General features: G+C 43.1%; 1 protein-coding gene across 1 annotated transcript in view; it reads left to right on the top strand.

The window, feature by feature from the left end:
- The window catches only part of MCF2L2 (MCF.2 cell line derived transforming sequence-like 2), a 340,912-nt gene that overhangs the window by 293,487 nt on the left and 24,767 nt on the right, over positions 1 to 22,658 (top strand). The window contains exons 25-29 of the mRNA XM_031961125.1: positions 162 to 254; positions 542 to 620; positions 3,205 to 3,277; positions 13,219 to 13,331; positions 18,571 to 18,666. Of these exons, the coding sequence (XP_031816985.1) occupies positions 162 to 254; positions 542 to 620; positions 3,205 to 3,277; positions 13,219 to 13,331; positions 18,571 to 18,666 (454 nt within the window). The remainder of the gene's footprint in view (positions 1 to 161; positions 255 to 541; positions 621 to 3,204; positions 3,278 to 13,218; positions 13,332 to 18,570; positions 18,667 to 22,658) is intronic.

Genomic DNA, 22,658 nt, shown 5'->3' with positions numbered 1-22,658 from the left:
AAACACAAAGACAAAGACAGAGAGACAGAGAGATAAAGAAAAACACACAGAGAGACAGAGAAACAGACAGACAGACGGGAAGGAAAGGCAGAGAGGTGATCACGATCATTCAACCTTGGCAAATAGAAAAACTGATTCCAGGTATTTCTTTTTTGCACTAGATGAGCATGGTCGGCATCACAGAGAATGTGAAAGGAGACAACAAGAAGTTTGAAATTTGGTATAATGGTCGGGAAGAAGTATACATCATCCAGGTGAGCCCCATGTCTAGCTGTGGGACGGCTCTTCTCTCCCCCCCTCCCCCATTCCCAGCTTGTGACTGTTGGGAGCTTTTTATCTCCCATCAGTCAATCAGGCAAACGATGATTTATTAACGTATTACCCAGCACATAGCAGGTGTTTAATAAATGCTTGGGGGCTGAGTGACTGAGGGGTGCCATAGCCCTGTATACCAAGAAGAGCTCTAGTTCCCAAGAACAATGTCCATCACTGGTCAGGCCCGATGCCCATAGAGTTTCTCTCTGTGATCTTCTCCCTACAGGCGTCTTCAGTAGAACTGAAAAACCTTTGGGTTTCTGAGATCCGGAAAGTCTTGACGGGACAACTGGAAGCTTGCAGAGGTAGGGAAGCCCTTCCTGACTCACCTCTCTCTCCCCACCCAACACCCATTGACAGCCCTTTACCCTCCCCTTCCCTGCACGGGAGAGTGTTTGTTCCCAGCAGAATATTGAAGGAGAAGGGATCTCCGTGGCTGTGGAGTTTAACCATACATCCCCGCATAGCCAGGTCATGGGGTCCTACAGCTTTTGCTTAAGACTTTGGGTGGCTCCCAAGGGGGCCAGATCCTCTTTTCCCTCTGCACCAGTCTGTGTCTGTGCCCACAGCATCTGAGCAGAATCCCTGGCCCCTCACTTTGCCTTCTTCTGCCCTGGGAGGCAGGCGCCCAAAGTGGGGTTAGCTCCATTTTACAGGCATAATAACTAGCATGGCTTTCTGACTCTCAGGGCCCTTCCCTCAAAACCAGACTGAATCTTTGTCATCGATCTCTGGGTGCCAGGATCAAAACTGTGAAGAGATGGCTCAATGGGCAGTGTTTAATTCAAACACGTCTGAGACTAGCACACTTTCAGTTTCTGCGAATGTGTGAAAGTCTACATAAAATAGAAGGAGACAAAAAACCAGAGAAGGGTTTGAAACCTGATGATTCAGTGTGGCATCTGCCTAGCAGGAGGGAAACAAGGGCTTGGCCCCATCTACCAGCCTTAGGTCCAAGGAAGAAATACAAGTTAATCTCTCTCTTTTTTTTAAATTAAAGCTTTTTATTTACAAAACATATGGATGGGTAATTTTTCAGCATTGACTCCTGCAAAACTTTGTGTCCTAAATTTTTCCTCAACTAATTTCTTTTGTGTAGAAAGTTATGTTCTAGGGCACCTAGTTGGTGTAGTGGATAGAGCACCAGCTCTGAAGTTAGGGGGACCTGAGTTTAAATCTGGTCTCAGACACTTAACATTTCCTGACTGTGTGACCCTGGGCAAGTCACTTAACCCCAATTGCCTTAGTCACAGAACATAACTCAGAGCTCACTCTGGAGATCGGAAATATACTTCTAAAACTGAAAAAGACAGAGAAATGAGTGGGGAAATCAGACCAGAATATTTACTGTTATCCATGCATTCATTTATGCATTTATTTATCCATATAAACATAGCAATATTAAATGAAATGGTATAAGCCAAAAGATATGAGAGGTAAGAAAACAGTTGGCAAGCCCAGAATTCCATGAGAACCCTAGAGCTCATTTTATCTGCTGTCCTCCTTTGACAGGTAAGGAAATGGAGGTATGAAGGAGCATGGTGACATGCCTGTGGTCCCACAAAAAGTTTGTAATTGAATTAGAACTAGAAACCGAGTCTCCTGAGTCTCAGTCTAGGGTCCTGCTTCTTATACCCCAACATGAAACAGAAACTGCATGACATGGGAATTTGTGTTTAAAAAGAAGGGATGCTTAGGGTGAATGTGTTCAAGGAGGTAGAGCACACTGTGGGCTGGCATATCTTACTAGGCAAAGCTCAATGGGCTGGAAAGACCACCCATGAAAAAATGGTAAAGGAAGAGTATCGAGGCAGTGGGATTAACCCAAACAGAAACTTCCCGGCAGGGCCAGGCCAGCCTCCGCTGCTCATCTCTTGGAGGAGGGATGGAAATGACTTTCAGAGGAAACAGATCTCTGGGCATCTTTCTGGCCTGCAAACTGCCTCCAGCTGTGGTGGGTTGGTTCCCTTTAGATAGTGCTCTCAATCAATCAATCCTAAATGAATTATTTTCTAGGCCAGCAACTTAGGTGACAAACTCACAGAGGCCAGGAGGCAGTAATGGCTCTGATTGAATGGTTCTGCTAGGATTGGGAGGGTGGGCCCCCTCATCAATTGCCAGGACTGTGGACTGAGCTTTTGTGAGTCACAGGGTGGAATGAATGAAAGAATAAGTGAATGGATGGAAAATGCTTATTAATGGTACCCAGGATGAAGATCACAGAGTAGAGCCATGGGGAATGAGGAGCTGGCTGCCTTGGGCACCTTCGTTGAATGGAAAATCTGCCTTCCACCCTCCATCTTAATACACAGATACCCTTAATATATGATTATTCTTTTTTATTATTATTATAGCTTTTTATTTACAAGATATATGCATGGGTAATTTTTCAATATTGACCCTTACAAAACCTTCTGTTCCAACTTTTTACCTCCTTCCCCCCCACCCCCTCCCCCAGATGGCAGGTAGTCCCATACATGTTAAACATGTTAAAGTATATGATAAGTACAATATATGTATACATATTTATACAGTTCTCTTGTTGCACAAGAAAAATCAGATTTAGAAAGAAGGTAAAAATAACCTGGGAAGAAAAACAAAAATGCAAGCGGACAAAAACAGAGGGAGTGTAAAAGCTATTTTGTGGTTCATACTCATTTCCCAGAGTTCTTTTCTCTGGGTGTAGCTGGTTCGGTTCATCACTGATCAATTGGAACTGATTTGGATCCTTTCATCATTGAAGAGGACCACATCCATCAGAATTGATCCTCATGTAGTATTGTTGTTGAAGTATATAATGAATATCTGATTATTCTTAGACATCAGTGAATCAGTAAAATTAGGGTGTAGATTTCTGGAGGATTAAGAGTTTTGTTTTGTTTTGAACAGAAGCAAGTCAGCTACACCAAAGAATCACAGAAAGCGTCTACCATGCACCTATGGACACATCCAGCTCCTCCAGGTAAGTATCCCCTAACCTGAGGCTCCTCTTACTGTTCTCTGTGCCTTTACTATAGTTATTATTCTGTATTTGCACAGGAATCACTCCAGAGAAGCATCCTGTTAGTCATCAATGAACAAGCATTTATTGAACATGCGCCAGGCACTGTGTTAAACAAAAGGATAAAAAATAGTCAACCAATATATAATTGGGGGAAAAAATAAAATACCATTAAAAACCAAAAATTTTTAAACATAGTCCTCCCCAAAAAACAATCAGTCCATTTACTCCTACAGTCAAGAAGTTGATATTCTAATGGGGATAATGAGTATATATTTAGCAATTTAATATGGAGTAATAATTTAAAAGAAATATCAATAAAATCAATAAATACAAAGCATTTTGGAAGGACACCAGCAGGTGGGGAGACGAGGAAGAGGGAGATCAGGAAAGACTTTACAGAGAACAGAGGTGAAAAACTCACCAGCTCAGCATATAACTCCTCAGTGTCACTCAAACCAGATTAAAATGTAATTAGAAAGTGTTTGACACAGTAAATGCACAGCAGGATATAATGTTAACTTGTGATTTTCTGAGTCAGTGGCAGTTAGATAGAGCAGTGGATAGAGTGCCAGACCTGGCTTCATAAAGACTCATCTAGCTGAGTGACTCTGGGCAAGTCACTTTACCTTGTGTGCCTCAGTTTCCCTTTCTGTAAAATGAGTTGGAAAAGGAAATGGCAAACCGCTCTCGGGGTCTTTGCTAAGAAAACCCCACATGGGGTCATGGGGGCTAAGACACAACCGTAGAACAACCCAACAAGAAGGCAATATGAGGAATGCAGGAATCCATTTGATCCGGCTGGTGTAGAAGATGGGGTGGGAGCAGAGGAATTAAGGGATTCCCCAGGGCAGAGTTGGGGAGAGAGGCCCAGTGTCAGCCAGGGTGAGTCTGCAGGCAGGGCAGTGCTGAGTGCTGGAGCCCCATCTTAGCCGGGGAAGGGAAAGCTGGAAGAAAACCAGAAAGATCAGTCATTGACGTTATAGGAACTGGAAGTGAGGGAGTACCAGATATACTTAGAAAACCCTCTGCCCACATCCTCTGCCATCTTCACAGGTTTGTGGGCCAGGGCTCCTGGGGCTGCCTTGGCATTGGGCAAAAGCCCCACTCAGTGATAATCACGATATATATGATGTAAAATGTAACATAGGTACATTCACCAGACCTCCTCTCACTTGCTCTTTGTAAGCCTGTGAGGTATTATTACCAGTTGACAGGTGGGGAAACCGAGGCAGACAGTAGCCGAGTTTTACGCCAAGACTCAAGATGATTGAATGTTCATTGTGTGTTTAATGAGAATTCTAAAAGGAATAAAGGGGAAATACTTATCTCTGTAATGAGATATATAAGTGAAAATCCTTTAAGCATATGGACTTCTAGGGGAAAATCCCCAGGTGGGTACAAATATGCAAATCTATCAAAAAAATAAATTGAAAACTGCCGATGAAGTGAAAAATAGAATCCTTAGCAGTGACCCTAAAAATAAGTACTCAAAGATTTCTGAAAAGAGGAAGGTGTGGATTGGAAGCTGGGGCTGCTGCCCGCTCCCTCTCCTTTGGCCCGCCGGGAGTAGAGAAGGGGTCGGGCAGAGAGAGCTGCTCCCCTGGCTGCTGCCCCGCCGGCTCTGCCCAAAGTGGCTGAGCAGGTTCTGGAGGGTTCCCCCATGGCCCGGGAGATATTAGCCGGCCTGCTCCCCAGCCTGCGATGGCCAAAGTGGGAAAATCCCTAACGGTGCCGACAGGGATGAATGGAAGACTCGCAGAGAGGGGGCTGTTAGCCTGAGGGGAGGAGGCTTGGGGTGATAACTGTGGTCAGCCATGTGAAGGACTGACATGGGCAAGAGGGCTTAGATTTGTCCTGTGGGGGGCCAGAGGGTGGGTCCGGGAACAGAAGGCCACAAAGATTCATTATTGTTGTTAAGTTGTTTCCCTCCTGTCCCCATTTCCCGTTTTCTTGGCAAACATACAGCAGCGGTTGGTCATTTCCTTCTCCAGCTTATTCATATGTGAGGAAACTGAGGCAGACAAGGTTACGTGTGCCCAGGGTCTCATAGCTAGGAAGTCTCAGGGGCTGAATTTGAACTCGGATCTTCCTGGCTCTCTGCACTGTCCCACCTAGCTGGGGGTGTAGGGGAAAGCTGTCCCACTGTGGAATAGGCTCCCTTGGAAGGGGCTGGTTTCCCCTTCTATTAGGCAAGTTAGAGCCGTGGTCTATGCTGAAGGGGACTTGCTTGACTCCTTCCCTTTTCTCATCTGTAAAATGGGCACAGCCACACTTACACACGCATGAACCAGTGGGAAAGTGGACTTTGTGAAGGAGAGTGAAAAATCCAAGAAACTTGCCAGAGTGAAGGAATCACCTCCAGGGGCGAAGGTCCTTCCCACAGCCTTCCGGCTAGAGCTGGGCTCCAGGCAGGGCTGGCTTATTTTATTATTATTTATTTAATGTCATCATCAACCCTTCCTATCAACTTTCAGCTTATTCTGGCGTCACAAAACCCAGAAAATGAAAGGGAAACTGTGGGAGCAGAAGCAGCAGGGACGAGGGCCGCCTTGGCACTGGGCAAAAGCCCCACTGGGTGATAATCACTATGTAAACATACATAGATATATATATGATATAAAATGTAATATAGATATATTCACCAAACAGCCTCTCCCTTGGTCCTGGTGAGCCTGCAATTAGCCACGAGACCTCAGATACTGCAGGCTCCTCATCTCAGAAAGGAGGGATTGGAAGTCTTTATGGCTCTGAGAGCTCGCAAGTCTGGGGGCTCCTCTGGACAAATGCTGGCCTGGTGAGAGCGCTTCCCAAGCGCTTACTCACGAGCAGGGAATTGTGCTAAACAAGGGCAGGAAGAAAAAGCAAAAATATCCCCTGCTCGCAAGAAGCTCACATTCTAATTGGGGACATGCATGTGAAAACTTGTGCAGGGAGAATAATGCAGTCACCATAAAGCCCCAAAGGGGAGGGGACAGGGATGGCGGCCTGTAAGGGCCGGTCCCTCGAGCCATCCTAATGCAAGGCAGGGCAGCAGGGAGAAGGAAGGGCGTTCCAGGCAGTGTGTAAAAAGAACCAAGGGGTGGTTAAATTAAACCGAAAATGTCCCAACTTCCTTCTCGCTGATGGCCTCATCTCAGAGATGGGGACTTCCTCCTTCTTTTTTAAAAATAAAATCATCTACAATCTGAGCTGGTTTGGACTTCCCCCTGCTTTTGACACACCAAGATTCTGGCCTTCATTCCGGTGGTTTGGGTCATTTCCTTGAACATTTGTTCTTTTCCTGTTGAAGATATTATCCGAGTTGCGGCTGCCATATTAATCTAGAAATCCTTATTCAGCAGAAGGAGGCAAGGATTCCCCTGGTGAACTTCTCCCCAAGTGTTGTGTCCATAGGCCAGGGAAGCGGATGACCAGGGAGTATGGGGGGGACTTCAGAGGGGGGCCCCTCGTGCTGGTCTAGGCCCAGGGCCTTGTCCCTCCTTGTTACCACTGCCCTGTGTCTTCCCAGCCCCTGACACCCCAGAAACAACAGCTTCCTGGGTCTGGCAGGGATTACACACAGTCTAAACATGAGTTTTCTGGCCTCGGGCTCTGGGAGAGCCGGAGAGCAAGAATGTGGTTCATGGCAGTCACTGAACCAAAAAATGTGTCCCAGAGATGTCAGCCATTCCATTGTCTTTGGTTGTTTTTTTTTCTTCTTTTTCCTCCATTACTCATAATAAATGGTGTGATTATTTGCACATTAGCTTTGCTACACATCAGGTCTTATTTATGGCTTCAGTGACGTTGGAAAGAAACTCTCTCTGGAGGAAGAGCTGCAACTAGGGTAGGGCAATAAGGGTTTCTCCCTAGGGTGTGAATGTTTAGAGGGGATAATGACAGCAATATTCCAGAGGACTCTTCTTCCCTGATCAGGGCTCTCTTTACAAATGGCTTCAGCCTCATCTCTCGGGGTGTCCTTCCTCCCTCTTTAGCAGTTTAGGAACTTCCTGAGCACTTCCCATGTCCCCTCTACTTCTCTTACTAACCTTCCCATGACCCTCTACTCCTCTTAACAGCAGCCACATCACTGATGAATCTACCTCCTCTTCTCAACACTTGCCCCAGATACAAAAATCACTAGTTCCAACTCTGCCTGGATCCCACCCCACTGCCCACCCACATCAGACCTACAGGAAGGTGACAGAGCTTCCCCTAGAGCCTTTACCATTTGACCTCCAGGTATGATGCTTAAAGTCTGCTATTGGCTGGATGGATGATCTTGGCCAAGGGGCTGTCAAGGCCTCAATCTCTTGATCTCTATAATGGGTAGTTTGGATTAAAAAAAACATTAAGTCCCTCCCAGCTCTCAAAATATTAGACTTTTAAGGGTGTCACCTCCATGTTGCCCAATGAAGTGACAGCCAGAATAGCTGTCCTTGCAGATCAGACCAGGACTATTTGCCATCTCTCAAATGAACTTGAGTCTCTGGGGGACTCTCTGAAGAAAAAACAGACACACATGGCCTGGTTCTCCTTGGTTGTGCCTCCCTTCTTATTTCCTTCCTGGTGGAAAAGAGAGCCACCAAGTGTCTCAGAGGCTATTGGGGGGTATTCCCACTCTCCACCATTTCTTCTCCTTTTCTCCCATTTGCTTTGCCCCTCCCCTCCTTTTTATCTTACTCCAAATCCCTTCCCCCTACCTCTTTGTTCATTTTCTCCCAAGCACACCTTAGACTTATCAGTGGCTAAAGAGATTACAGGTCCCTACTTTAGAAAAGGCTGTTCCTTTTTTCTTTAGAATAATGATAGTAATATTTACTACTAAATGCTATAAAAGAAATCATATGTAGACCTTAGATAAGAATACCCTGACCTCTGTCCTCAGGCAAAAAAACTGGATTGCCTCAACTCTCAGGGTGATATTCTGTAGTCCAGAGAATAACTTCTACTGTAACCTCTATTTGAATGGAAGCTCTGTAGACTGAAGGATTAGAAGAATTGGGCAACAGGAATCAGGATTTCAAAAGGGAGCAGAGGGCAGACAGCGTCCTGAGATGTGACTTCTGGTTAATATTCCCCTAAAAACCTACCTTGTTTCCCCCTTCTCACACCTTTACCTGTACTGTCCGTATTTTCTCTTTCTTCCTCTTCTACCTTCCATTTATAATTGGAGGTAGGAGAAATAATTTGTGGTTTAACGTGGATAAATTAGCTGAAGCTCCGACCTGAGGCTCCGCTCCCCAGGCTAGGGGCTCCCTCTCTGGGCCCACTGTTTTAGGAAGAACCCTGGGTATGTGTCACCTCACACACACTTGGACGTTCTCTCTCCAGACTTCTCCTCACTCTGACATTGTGTTCCCCCATTAGAACGTAAGCTCTTTGAGAATAAGTGAAGACGGTCTTGTCTGTATTTGTATCCCCAGCATTTAACAATATAGCAAGGGCTGAAAACAAAATACTTCTATCCATTTATCTATCAATTATCTATCCATGTATCCATCTTCCATCTATCTCTCTATCATCCACCCAACTCTCTATAATCTGTTTCATTTATCTTTCTATATCTATAATCTATTGATCATCTATTATTTATTCATTTCTCTACCAACTCTATGAATCTGCCTACATATCCATGTGTCTATCATCTATCTACTGCCATCTTATCTATCCTTTCATCTATCCATCTTCTATCTCTTTTATCATCTACCATCTTTCATCATTCATCTATCCATGTATCTATCTTCCATCTATCTAATTTATCATCCACCCATCTCTCAATAATCTATTTCATTTGTTTATTTTCCTATACAATTTATTGATCATCTATCATTTATCCATTTGTTTACCAACTCTCTCTATGAATCTGCCTACATCTAAGTATCTATTGTCTATCTACTATCTGTCATCTTACTTATCTATCCATCTAGTCTCCATCTTCTATCTATCATCTTCCATTCATTTATTTTGTTTGTATATTTGGGGGGGGGTGTATGATGAGGGTCTCCAGATCTGTTGAGATCCCCAGTCAACTAGATGATGGAGAGTGGGAGTACCCTGCAATGGCCTCCAAGACACTCCGTGGCTCTCTTTTATTCCAGGAAGGAAATAAGAAGGGAGGGAAAACCAGGAGAACCAGGTCGTTTGTCTCTGTTTTTTCTTCAGAGAATCCTCATTGGAGAGTTGGCAAATAGTGCTGCTCTGATCTGCAAGGACGGCTATTCTGGCTGCCACTTCACTGGGAGCTTCTGAGTCATCCGAGTTAGGAACTCCTGGGGGTGATGACAGAACAGGTTGTAATTTGAAGTCAGAGGACATGAGCAGTAAGATGGGCTGGATTGCTTGGGACTGTGTACACTTCCCCTCCCCAGTCCTCAGCTTTCTCATCTCTAAAAGGACACGGTTGCCCTCCCCTCCCTCCAGTTCTACCTGTGATTCACCTGGCACAGCACCCCCTGGTTCTTCCTGACTCACCCCCCTGGGGCATGGGCTCGGCCAATAATTTCACCTTGACTTTCCTGACTGTGAGCCAAGGTTATGTTTTCTGCCTGTGAGGGATTCCACACGTCACTACCTACAAATCCCCCACCACCGCACCTTCCTTGAGCTGCCTAGGGAGAGGAGCGGCCCCAAAAGCACAGAACAAGGGCTGCCTGTCTCTCTCAAGACCCAAGAGAGAAGACTCTCAAGACTCTCTACCCCACCATCCTCTGCTTCACCCTTCGAACACCGGGAACACCCAGTAATAATGGCACCCATTGTTATCCCTCGGGCTTCTCCCCCAACCTCCCATTTTCCCATCCTCCCAGACCTGCCCCAGTCCCCTCCAACCCCACCACCCACCCCTTCTATCTTGTTCCTTAGAATTCCTAATCCACCACAAGCAAACTCCCTTTGGTCCTAAATCTTTTTCTCACACCTAAAAGCTCCATATGAGACCTGACTTCTGTCCATAGGGGCTCAACATCTGCAAAAGCACGGGCTAAATCTTCCCTTCTACCTCTCCACACCTGTTCCCGAAGAAGTCAGACACTTCTCAGTCCCCACTTCCACACTTTCTTTTACCACCATCACTCATTATCATCTCCACCTCTGAAACTCATGCCATCCAGACTTCCTGCCTTACCCAATCATAGCAGCTGTTATACACTGTTGTTGCAAAACCATCTGCCTCTGACTTACCATCTTATTCTCCCCAACTTCAGCCGTTATAATGCCTTATAATAAACATCAGTGTTCACACTAGTAATTCCTCAAACTCCCTAGCCTCCCAATTCCTCAGTTCCCTTCAACCTCCAAGAGAACTCTTCTCACCAAATCTCAACTCTGGATTACTCCCATCACCCACTTCCTCTGATGCTATTCATGAGCCGCCAAATAGAGCTGGAAGAAGTTATACAATGGTGCATGTTATAAATTCATGTTATCCAATTTTATCTGGACCCTCACTGCAGCAAGGGAGTCCTTTTATTCCTCCCTAGATGATTCCTTATATATAATATATAAATAATATAATAAATATTATATATATATATATATATATATATATATATATATATATATTACTCTCTACAGAAATGATTCCAAACCTTTATTTCTCTATTCAAGCTTTCATAATTCCTGGTCGTCTCTCTCAAAAACCTTGAACTTTCTTTTATTGAAAATAGGTTATTCCATACAACTTCCTCTTCCACTTTCTTCATCTTAAACCCAATTTACTTCATCTTCTTTCTCCTTATCAAGGGTAACTTCTACACATGTTTGATCCCGTTCTTTCTCATTTTCTTTAGTGGAAGGCAAACTCAATAATCCTTTTGCTTTTAAATCTGTGACTTTAAAGGATGAAATAGAGGTTCTAGGGTGAAAATAGAGGGTCTAAAAAAAGAATCACAGGGAACACACAATTAAGGGAGAATGATCTGAAGACCATTCCATCAAAGGAAATGAAGAGGCAATGGTCAGCCAGAAGAACTAGGAGGGATCAATATCAGGAAAACGCAAAAGAGGGGAGATTGTTAACAATGTAAAATACAGAGAAGGAGAGGGACTGAGGAAAGACAACTTTAGCAATTAAGAAGTCATTGGCAACTTTGGAGAAAACAATTGCAAATGAGTTTGGAAACCAGATTGCAAAGGGTTCAGAAGTAAGTCAGACAAGGGAAGTAGAAGTAGCAAGTATATACAACTTTTTTCAGGAAGTCTAGCTGAGAAAGGAAGGAATATAAAATAATGTCTTAAGGGGACAGGAAAATGTTGTGAAAAGTTCCCTTTCCTCTCCCCCTCACCCCCCCACTCGATAATGAGAATCTGGACTGCCCACATCCTGAGTTGAAGAGAAACAGAGAACTGTCTGACTCAGTTGGGCAGCCCTGGGTATGGTTACTTGATTAATCTAGATTGCGGTTGGGTGTTCCTGGAGGTCTGCTTGAGGAAAGCCCAAATTCTGCTAATCCTCAAACATTTCTTGGTCAGGATGCTAATTTAAGTGATAAAGAGAACTTTGTTTTAAGGCTTGTGGTAGAAGCAGGAATCTCTAATATTATCTCAAAGGTATAATTTAGGGGAAGATGGGGGAGAGAAAGGGGAAGTGGAGAGCAGTGTAGCTGCTCCTAGGGGACCTGAGCCACTTCCAGAGTTCTGTTGGCTTCCCTAGGAGATAGATCATTTTGAGATCCGATAGGTATAAACCTCAAGGCCAGCCTAAACTTCCCCTGCCAATTCCAGGTGAGACAAGAGCTCCTTAGCTTCAGACTACCTAAAATCTAAGTTGAAATCATGTCCAAGAAGCATCCACTGCATATCCAACCCTTTTGCCATTACAAAACTAATTAAATAAAGTGTGAGAGTGGGAATATTTTGATTAAAAGGGCAATTAGATAGAGTGCTGGAGTCAGGAGTAGCTGAGTCCAAATCTCAGACACTTTCTAATGAACAAGTTACTTAACCCCTCCTGACCTCAGTTTTCTCATTGTAAAAATGGAAGAAATAATAGCACTTGAAATTTTTCCCAATATGTTTATCATGGTTCCTGGCACATGGGAGGTGCTATATTAGTTGGTTGTTTTTCATTCTCAAAGAGAACCAAAATGACATCACTATGTTCAGATCAAGTTAGTATGTCCAACTATGGCTGATCAGGTTGCCCCTCCTATGTCCAGGTCAAGTACCACCTCCTCCAGGAAGCCTCTCTCTAATTTCCCCCATGACTGATGCTACCCTGCCTCAAATAGTTTGTATTCATTTATTTTGTTTGTACATTTGGGGAGAGGGGTGTCTGATGAGGGTCTCCAGATCTATTGAGGCCCCCAGTCCCCAGAGGAAATTCAGGGTGTCAGACTTGGCCATCTGGGAGGTTCTCAGCCTACCCCTCCCCTGCTCCAGCCCTTTCAGATGGCCCCTTTGTGGAGGTAGCTGAGGTAATGAGATGCAAGGAAATGGCTCTTTCAGACTTTGGGCAGTTGTCCTTTGAGCTTCCCATGATCCCCAAACCCAATCTCCCTCTGACAACTTTCCTAAAACCTCATAATTTCATAAAGTGAATTGGACTACAATTGCATTTTCTTATCTATATACTTGTGATGATCTCCCTCAGGCAAAGAACTATGTATTTATTTGGTTTGGTCTTTATACTACTTAGGAGCTGAATTGAATTGACAACATGGGACCATGAAAATGGGCTTCATCTGGTTAGGAAAGTCTGGGTTTGAATCCTGGGTCCGGTGCTTCCTAGCTTTATAAATCTGGGCAAGTCATTTTCTATGTCTCTGTGTCCTCATCTGTAAAGGGGGAGTTGGACTTCCACGGCCTTCTCTGCTCCAAAATTGGGATCCTGTGATTTGGATGGAACCAAACAGAATAGATGAAGATGCTTTTTGTCATTCCTCCTTTCTCCTCTTGACTTCTGTTTTCTTTCTCCGAAGGTATAACCGAAAATCAGCAAGTATGTATGAAAACAAGCTCGAGTCTTCGGAGTTAGAAACTTCCAGCAGCAAAAACCAAAATCCCAGTCCCAACAGCACCAGGCAAAAGCCAGGTAAGAGACTCATGGGTGGGGAGGCTCAGTGGGCAAGGACTCCTCCTCCTCCTGAGGCCTCACTGGGGAATGGCGTCAGCGAGGGGAGCCCTGACACTGAATTCTAGGCCCACCATTAAACTGGGGGGAGAAAGAGATGGAAAAGTCATCAGAGCCGTGGCCATCTGTGGGCCACGATAGATCTATTTCCAGTTAGTTGTTGAGGTTGAATTAGGTGAAGGGAAGAGCAGGTCTCAGGTTGATCATATTGAAAAGCAATGGCCTCTCGAGGGAATTAGAAAAGTACAGGCTGTGCTGGGGACAGCTCTCACCGGCGAGGTTCATATCAATTGTTGAATTGAATCAAGAAATGGTTCAAATCAAGTTTTGATTTATTGTTTTTGTGGATTGTCTAGAAAATGTTAATAATGCAGATTCAATTTTTTTTTCTTTGAGAGTCAGTAATAACTGTTTAACAAAAGTCTAATATTTTCAGTAACATGTTTGAGTCCTTTGGGGCAGAAAGCTGCATTCTAGTCCCACTCAAAGCCAGGATTTGTAGGATTTGCTCTTCCCAGAGCCTAGGAGTGAGATCACCTGCTCTTGCTAATGTATATTCCTCTTCGAGCTTGGGAGAGAGTCATTCTGTGCACTGTACTTAATTTTTCCAACTGTAAAAATAAGGTGACCAGTCTTTGGGATCACTGATTTAAAGCTAGAAGTGAACGTGGCTTAAACCATTTTGTGCAGCAGCCTCCTTCTACAGAGGAGAGAGTGGAAGCCTGGAAATAAGTGGCCTGTAGGTCTCACCAAAGTGGCAGAAGTGAGATTTGAACCCAGCCTCTCTAATAGCAAATCTGGCATTCTTTCCCCTGCACCAGTCAGGCAAGGTGATCTGTAAAAGCCTTTTCACCTCTAAGGGTATGAGATACATCTCTATCATGTTAGCCACTTGACTTGGTGCACTAATATAAGCATTTTTTGTGGAGTCAAAGGATCTTGACTCGTGCCTCAGTTTCCCCATTTGTAAAAATGAGAGATTGGGCTCTGAGGTTCCTCCCAGGTCTATACATATATATATGTTCTTATGACAAAAAATTCCTGCCAAGCTCCCATCTCCCCTGTTGCATCATGGGTTCTTGCAGTGTTTCTTTTTTAAGCTGAAATTAAACTAATAGAGAATCACAAATTCAGCCTTCCCCCATTTTATAGATGAACAAACTGAGGCACAGAGAAGTTAGTTTTACAGAGAATCAGAGATCCTGAGCTATAAGGGACTTCAGAGGTCATTTAAGAAAACCACCTGATTTTATAGCTATGGAAACTAATGCTCGGAGACTCTGAGTCCATCCTTCAAGATCATTTTCAGACGAGATGGTTCCAATCCAAATAACTATATTTGGTCTCAGAGAATATTTTTAAATTTTTAAATTAAAAACTTAAAACCAAGGGATAGGAATCGGGGTGAGCTGAGAGCATCCAGAGAGTTGGGATGAAGATTAAGGGGGGGGAGACGGAGATGGTCATTTCAGGTCATCCAGGAAAGACCAGGACAGCCAGGATGGTAAAGGGTCTTGAGATTGGGTCACATGTAGAGTAGTCGAAATTCTCACTGGATTTACTGGATCAAAAAAAAAAATCGAAGACTCTGGGGCCAATTATCTCCTAAGTGAGAAGTCTCTTGAAATCGGACAGTTGGTCCATCCATGGAGCTCCGGCCATAGCCCTGAGCACAGCCTTTGGGGTTCCCCAGAGAGCTGCCCGTCAGAGGCATCAGAGGCAGGCGATCTGGACTGAATCCTAATTAAATTTTGGCTGAGACAGAAAAGTCTGTGACTAAACCCTCACCTGTTCATTTCCCGATTTAATTCTAGGCAACAAGCATTTATTAGGCTCCTACTTTGTGCCAGGAATTTATTAAGCACTTACTCTTTCAGGCATTTATTAAGCACCTATTCTGTCAGGCATTTATTAAGCACCTATTCTGTCAGGCATTTGTTAAGCATCTACTCTTAGTTAGACACTTAATAAGTCCCTATTCTGTGCCATGCACTGTAAGAAACTCAGGAGATAACAAAGAAAAAAAGTCACAATCTCTTTTCCTAGGAGCTTACCTTATCAAGGGTGGGATGGGGCTTAGAATCATGGGAACCCTGGGGACATTGTCTTGTCCTTTACAATAATAAAGGTAATATTGATTTGGTTATTGTTCCCAGAAAAAGAAAGAGATGGGAAGGGATGGTGGAGATGGGCGGGAACAGGGTGTGTGTACAATGATGGGGCAGGTGGCCATTTCCTGTGGTCCTACAATATCCTGTTGAGTCACATGCCTAGGGAAAAATACAAACTTCTTTATTTGTGCCTAGAATAGTGCCAGACACATAATAGGTGCTTAATAAATGCTTATTGATTGATTGATTTGCTATTTTAAGTACTATGACTCCACTTACCTTTCTAGCATTGTCATCCAATATTCCACTTTCACACACTCTTGCTGTTTCTCCTGCACCACCCTCCCATCTCCCACCTCTGGGACTTTGCATTGGCTGTCTCCCGTGACTAAAATGCACTCCCTTTTCACCTCTGGCTCTTAAAATCTGTAGTTCCCTTCAGAGTTTAGTCCAAAGTCACCTTCTACATGAATCCCTCCCAAGCTGTCTTCCCACTCCCACCCCAGTTACCCCATTATTTCTTTTGTCTCCCCGGGTGGAATATAAGCTCCTTGTGAGCCAAGATTGCTTTATTCGTTGTATTTACAGTCCCAATACCAATGGATGAGTGCCCAACACATTGATGGAGCTGGATGCTTAAATGCTTGTTCATTGATTGAATAATACTAGAGACGCATCCCCAGATGCTTACACGTACATTGACTGGGAGGGAGGGTGGAGAAAGGGGGTAAAAAAAATCATTCTAAAGAGGCAGACTGTGTGGAGTGAATCTCATATCACTGAGGGAGTTGGACTAAGACCTTCTAAGATCCTTTTCAGCTCTAAGTTTGTCATCATGGGCTCATCCAGAGCTGAAAGAGACCTCAGAGGTTTTATAGTCCATCCCCGTCATGCAGCAGGTAAAGAACTGGGCCCAAAGTGGCCCAGTGTGCTAATCTCATTTGGTTAACCTTAGTGGGTTTGCTTTTTTAGACATATTTTAATATCCACATTTCAACATAATTTATCTTTTCATCCTATGTATTTTGTTTTATGCATTTAAAAACATTATTCTAAGAAAGGAAAGTTATGGATTCCATAGCTTTCACCAGATTGCCTCACGTGATCCATGATACAAACAAGGATAATTGTTCATGAAATTTCATGGGCAATTATCTATATGAGGGAGTTCTTACTGGAACAGACTTCAGTCCTCTTCAAGGGTTTAAATAATTTTTTCCTTACTTCTATGCCCCCCTTCCCAAGTTCCTCTCCTTTTTCCTTTTCCTTCCTTTGCTCTTCCCTCCAGTCATTTTAGGGAAACTGTGGAAAAGTACCTGCTTATGCTCAGAAGCTGAATCTGATTTTACAAAGATTTAAGTCACTGATACTAATACTGTAGAAAATGGACTTAATCCAATGGTAGAGAATTGATGGGATTAAAATGAATTGAGGGCTAACTGCTAAAAAGGAGTGATGGTTGAGGGCTGCTAGAATCAGTGCTGGGCACTGGGGCCGGGTGGGGAGGGATGCAATGTCGGGAAGTGAGAGAGCCACGGATCCTAGAGAACGTCACACAGGGGTACTTTGGGGGACATAGATTTCCCGACTCCCCCACCTGTCACAACTGTCCAGACCCCTTGTCAGCTTGGGCGTTGTTGGTGACTCATGCCCTGTTTTTGGCACAAAACCCACCGATTTGTCTGGCTAACTCAGGTAACCAGTTGGGTGGTTTTCTCTGGGACTAGTTGGTACAACTTCAATGCTTTAGGAATCTATGATTTGAGTCTCATAGGTACATACCCTCCACTAAGACTGACTCCCTCTGTAACTGGGGGTGATTTTCAAGAATTGCTAAGGCCAAAAAACTTCCTCACTTTATGAGAAACTTGCTGATAAAGTTCTCTGAGCTTAGCAAGATTAGCTTGAAGTCAGCAAAATCATCCAAATCCTGCCTCAGCTCCTTACTAGATATGTGACCTTGGGCAAGTCCCTTAATCCTGTCTGCCTCAGTTCCTCATCTGTAAAGTGAGCTGGAGAAGGGAATGGCCAGCCACTTCAGGGTCTTTGCCCCCCAAAAAACAAGAAAACCCAAGACAGGGTCACAACTGAAACGGCTGAACAGTGCTTATGATGGTGGTCCCCAGAGAGTGCTTTAGGCTAATGTGTTTTTTTAAAAGAAAAAGGTTAATTTTCTTATTAAATAAATGATCGCATGTGGAGAATTCACCGGGCTACATCTAAAGAGCTGCTGCTGGCCCAAGTCCCCTTGTTTCCTTGCTACTAAACTCTGAGCAAGCCGTAGTCAGGGCATCCATTTGGAAAGGCTGAATGGGGTACCTGCTGCCCCTGTTTCCCAGGGGGTGGAGGGTGTTGAAAAATGAATCAGATTCTTTTAGGGTCTCCACTAGTCCTTACTCAGGGGGAACTCATTAGGTATTTCATGTCATTAATAAACCGGCATGGCAATTTGCCTGAGTTCCCCTAATGATTCAGAATGATCTGGCTTTTCCCACGGGTAAGAGCATAAGTATTCAGAGTGATGGCGAACCTCCCAGATAGACCATCCTTGACTGTTGACTAGCTTTGTGACTATGAACAAATCAGCTAACCTCCTGGAGCCTCATTTTCCACAGGTGTCAGGGATAAAAATAGGATCAGAGTTGTTAAAGGGACCAAAAGAGATACCATTTGTATAAAGTATCATTTAAATATCAGTTAATAATTATTTTAACTTACATAAATGGTATTTTCAGCTCTTCAAAGAGTGAGGAAACAGTGTTTTGACAAAAAAAAGTAAAAAAACTCTGTTCTGTTGTTTCCTCCCTTCTTTCCTCCTTTCCCCTCTCCCCCTTTCCTCCTTTTTCTTTTCTCTTTCTGCCCTTTCTTTTCTGGACAGCAGGTAACTCGCCTCGTTTCCCCGACTTTTGCACGTTTTGTCCGTCAGTGCCCCGGTAGTTTTTAATTTCATGGAAATGGAGATGGTTTGTGCACGTGTGCCTGTTCCCCATCGGCTTTCAAGGCTCTCGCGCTGAAGCCCCTCCTTGTGCCCCCCTTCCCGATGTGCGCTTTCCTGCCTTATTTCTTTCCCCTCTGCCTCTCTCTCCTAGCTGATGCTTCTGCCAACCTTCCCCTTGAGCGCTCAGCTCTTGCTAGAAAGCGATTCACATTGCAGGGGCTTTCCAACCGCCGAGCTCCACCCAAAGGTAAAACAAAAACCCAACAAACCAGTCACCGCATCTCATCAGCTGCCACCTTGTACCCCCGGCTCCCCCTCCATTCTTCCTCGGCTCCATCCTTTCCCTACCTCCCATCCCTTGAAAAGTGCAGTGTTTGGTACGGCTAATCTGAACCTACATCCATGCTACATTTCCACTCTGGCAATGTGGACAGGGCCCACTCAAGAATCAAGAGATCTGGACTGAAATTCTGATACTTTGTGTTTCACAGCCTCAGTTTCCCCAGTTGTAAAATACGGGTGATCATGTTTACATTGCCTTCCTCATGGGGTGGTTGTGAGGAAAACACTGTAAACTACTGTAAGATTTTAAACCAAAGTCAATCATATTTACATTGCCTTTGTCACAGGGTTATTGTGTGGAAAACAGTTTGTAAATCTGAAAGATTCGTAAATCAAAGTTATGTGTTATACTTGTGAAGGTGATGAAGGGAGGTGGGCTAGATGGATGGATTGAGAAATAAAAATGTTTTCAAACTTAAGATGCCACAAAATTGGGAAATATTGCTAACTCACGTCTGGTAGAATCATGGTCCCAGAGCACTGGGCTGAGAAAGTAAGAGGAAATCCAGGAGAGCTAAATGCAAAGTCTGGCACTTGGGTCCAAACCATCAATTTCACAAGTATAAGATGGCAAAGACTTGATAGGTAGCTGTTATTGGAAAAGAAAAAAAAAATCAAGGTACCATATGCTGCAAGCTCAGGAGGAGTGGGGATGGCTAGTTGGTCCAATGGATACAGCGCCAGGTCTGAATCAGGAGGATCTGAGTTCAAATCTGAGCTCAGACATTTACTAACTGTGTGACTCTGGGATAATCACTAAACCTACTCAGTTTGCTTATTTTTAAAATGGACTAAAGAAGAAAACCACTCTAGTGCCTTTGCCAATAACACCCCAAATGGGATCATGAAGAGTCAGACATGACTGAACAACAGCAACAACAATATGAGTGAGCAGTGTACAATGGCATCCAAAATTTATTAATGCGATTTTGGTGTACATTAAGGAGGGCGTAGCTTCCAGGAATAGGGAAAGGATTCCATCTTTTCACCTTTTTTTGATCAGTCTAGACCAGGAGTGCCAAACTCAAAAACAAATGAATTTTTGCAACTTATTTGAAGTCTGCAAACTAACATTATCTATGTTTTATTGTATTTTTATTTTATTGAATATTTCCCAATACATTTTAATCTGGTTCAGGATCATTGGAGAGTTTGGGACTCAGCTTGACTCCTCTGATCTAGGTCATCACTGTTTTAGAAGGTCATTCATAATCTGGAGTGTCAAAAGCAGAGAAACCAATATAGTAGAGTCCCTGACACTGAAGGATGATGAAGAAGAAGAAAGAAGAAGAGTAACAAGAAGAACAAGAACAGAAAGAAGAACAAGAACAAGAACAAGAACAAGAAAGAAGAAAGAAGAAAAAGAAAGGGAAGGAAGGAAGAAAGGGAAGGAAGGAAGGAAGAAAGAAAGAAAGAAAGAAAGAAAGAAAGAAAGAAAGAAAGAAAGAAAGAAAGAAAGAAAGAAAGAAAGAAAGAAAGAAAGAAAGAAAGAAAGAGAAAGAAAGAAAGGAAGAAAGGAAGAAAGGAAGAAAGGAAGGAAGGAAGGAAGGAAGGAAGGAAGGAAGGAAGGAAGAAAGAAAGAAAGAAAGAAAGAAAGAAAGAAAGAAAGAAAGAAAGAAAGAAAGAAAGAAAGAAAAAAGAAAGAAGGAAGGAAGGAAAGAAAGAAAGAAAGAAAGAAAGAAAGAAAGAAAGAAAGAAAGAAAGAAAGAAAGAAAGAAAGAGAAAGAAAGGAAGAAAGGAAGAAAGGAAGAAAGGAAGGAAGGAAGGAAGGAAGGAAGGAAGGAAGAAAGAAAGAAAGAAAGAAAGAAAGAAAGAAAGAAAGAAAGAAAGAAAGAAAGAAAAAAGAAAGAAGGAAGGAAGGAAAGAAAGAAAGAAAGAAAGAAAGAAAGAAAGAAAGAAAGAAAGAAAGAAAGAAAGAAAGAAAGGAAGGAAGGAAGAAAGGAAGAAAGGAAGAAAGGAAGAAAGGAAGGAAGGAAGGAAGGAAGGAAGGAAGGAAGGAAGGAAGAAAGAAAGAAAGAAAGAAAGAAAGAAAGAAAGAAAGAAAAAAGAAAGAAGGAAGGAAGGAAGGAAAGAAAGAAAGAAAGAAAGAAAGAAAGAAAGAAAGAAAGAAAGAAAGAAAGAAAGAAAGAAAGAAAGAAAGGAAGGAAGGAAGAAAGAAAGAAGCAGCCAATTTTGACTCAATATCAGGAAAAAATTATCAATTAGAAATGTACAAAAATGGGCCACCTAGAGTAGTGGTGAGTACCTCTTGAGAGCACTTCAAGCAGACACTGGAGGATCACTTTTTTGGTATTATAATGGATTATGATGGGTAATCTTTTGGTGTATACATTGGATTGCATGGCCTCTGAGATCCCTTTAAGTTCCAAGTCTATATGATCTTACATATGATCTTCCTGAGGCTCAGGCTCTTGTTTTGTGAAATGAGGGGTGGATCAGAAAGCCTCAGAAGTCTTTGTTGGCTCAGATCTATGATCCAATGACCCTTTGAGTCTTTAGGACCATAGATTCAATACTAGGAAAATTTTAAAAGTTGTGGTTTCCTCCCCCTCACTGGAGGTCTTTTTTTTTTTTAATTGAAGCCTTTTTATATATATATATATATATATATATATATATATATATATATATATATATATATATATGGATAATTTTCAACCTTCACCATTACAGAATCTTGTGTTCTAAATTTTTTCCCTCTCTTCCCTCCATCCCCTCCCCTAGATGGCAAGTAATCCAATATATGTTAAACATGCAATTCTTCTATAGATATTTCCACAATTATCATGCAGCACAAGAAAATCAGATCAAAAAGGAAAAAAAAAAGAGAAATAAAATAAAATGCAAGCAAACAACAATAAGAGTGAAGGTTCTGTTATGATCCACACTCAGTTCCCACAGTCCTCTCTCTGGGTGTGATGGCTCTCTCCATCACAAGATCACTAGAACTGGCCCGAATCACCTCATTGTTGAAGAGAGCCACGTCCATCAGAATTGATCATCGGATAATCTTGTTGCTGTGTATAACGATTTCCTGGTTCTGCTCACTTCACTCAACATCAGTTCTTGTAAGTCCCTCCAGCCTTTCTGAAATCATTCTGCTGATTGTTTCTTATAGAACAATAATATTCCACGACATTCATATACCGTAATTTATTCAGCCATTCTCCAATTGAGAATTCCCTCAGTTTTCAGTTTCTGGCCACTACATAAAGGGCCACCACAAACATTTTTGTACACGTGGGTCCCTTTCGCCTCAAGGGAAGTCTTTAAGCAAGGGTTGGGCAAATTCTTGTCAGTCATATGACAGAAAACATTCTTGTTTGCTGAATGGCTGCCGAGGTTTCTTCCAATTCTAAGGTTCAATATTTCCAGAAACCCTAAAATACTATATAAATTGAGTTGTTTTTACTATTGTTCCCAGTGAATAATTGAGTGAAAACAATTATGAAAAGTGCTTGCTACAAGCCAGGAACTAACCTGAACCTTAGGGATACAAATACCAAGCCCTCCTGAGGTTGTCTTCGGGTCCTGAGGGAGGTGGGCAGCTCAGTGATGAAAGGCATGGTAGGCTAGGAAGGATGCTGGACTTGGAAACTCCTGGCCTGTGGACCTCAGGCAGAAGCTTCCCCTTCTAGGCCTGGGTTACCTCATCTATAGAGTGAGAGGCTCAGCTACAAGACCAGGAGGACCCTTTTCACAGCTTTTTGATCCTGGGCCAGGTCCTGCCCTCAAGCAGCTTATAAATTTATATATCATATAAAATATATGAAAATGGGAATTGGAATGGAAAAGAATGAAGAGATGACCAGGAAGTGTCACAAAGGCCTGCTCTCCAGCAAAATAAGGTACAAATCTCATCCATCAGAGCTAAGGGATAAAGAATAGAGAAGGAAG

Source organism: Sarcophilus harrisii, chromosome 3 (assembly GCF_902635505.1).
Source record: "Sarcophilus harrisii chromosome 3, mSarHar1.11, whole genome shotgun sequence".
NCBI classification, from domain to species: domain Eukaryota; kingdom Metazoa; phylum Chordata; class Mammalia; order Dasyuromorphia; family Dasyuridae; genus Sarcophilus; species Sarcophilus harrisii.
Note: the sequence above shows the minus strand (reverse complement) of the source record. Positions and strands in the feature narration are given on the sequence as shown.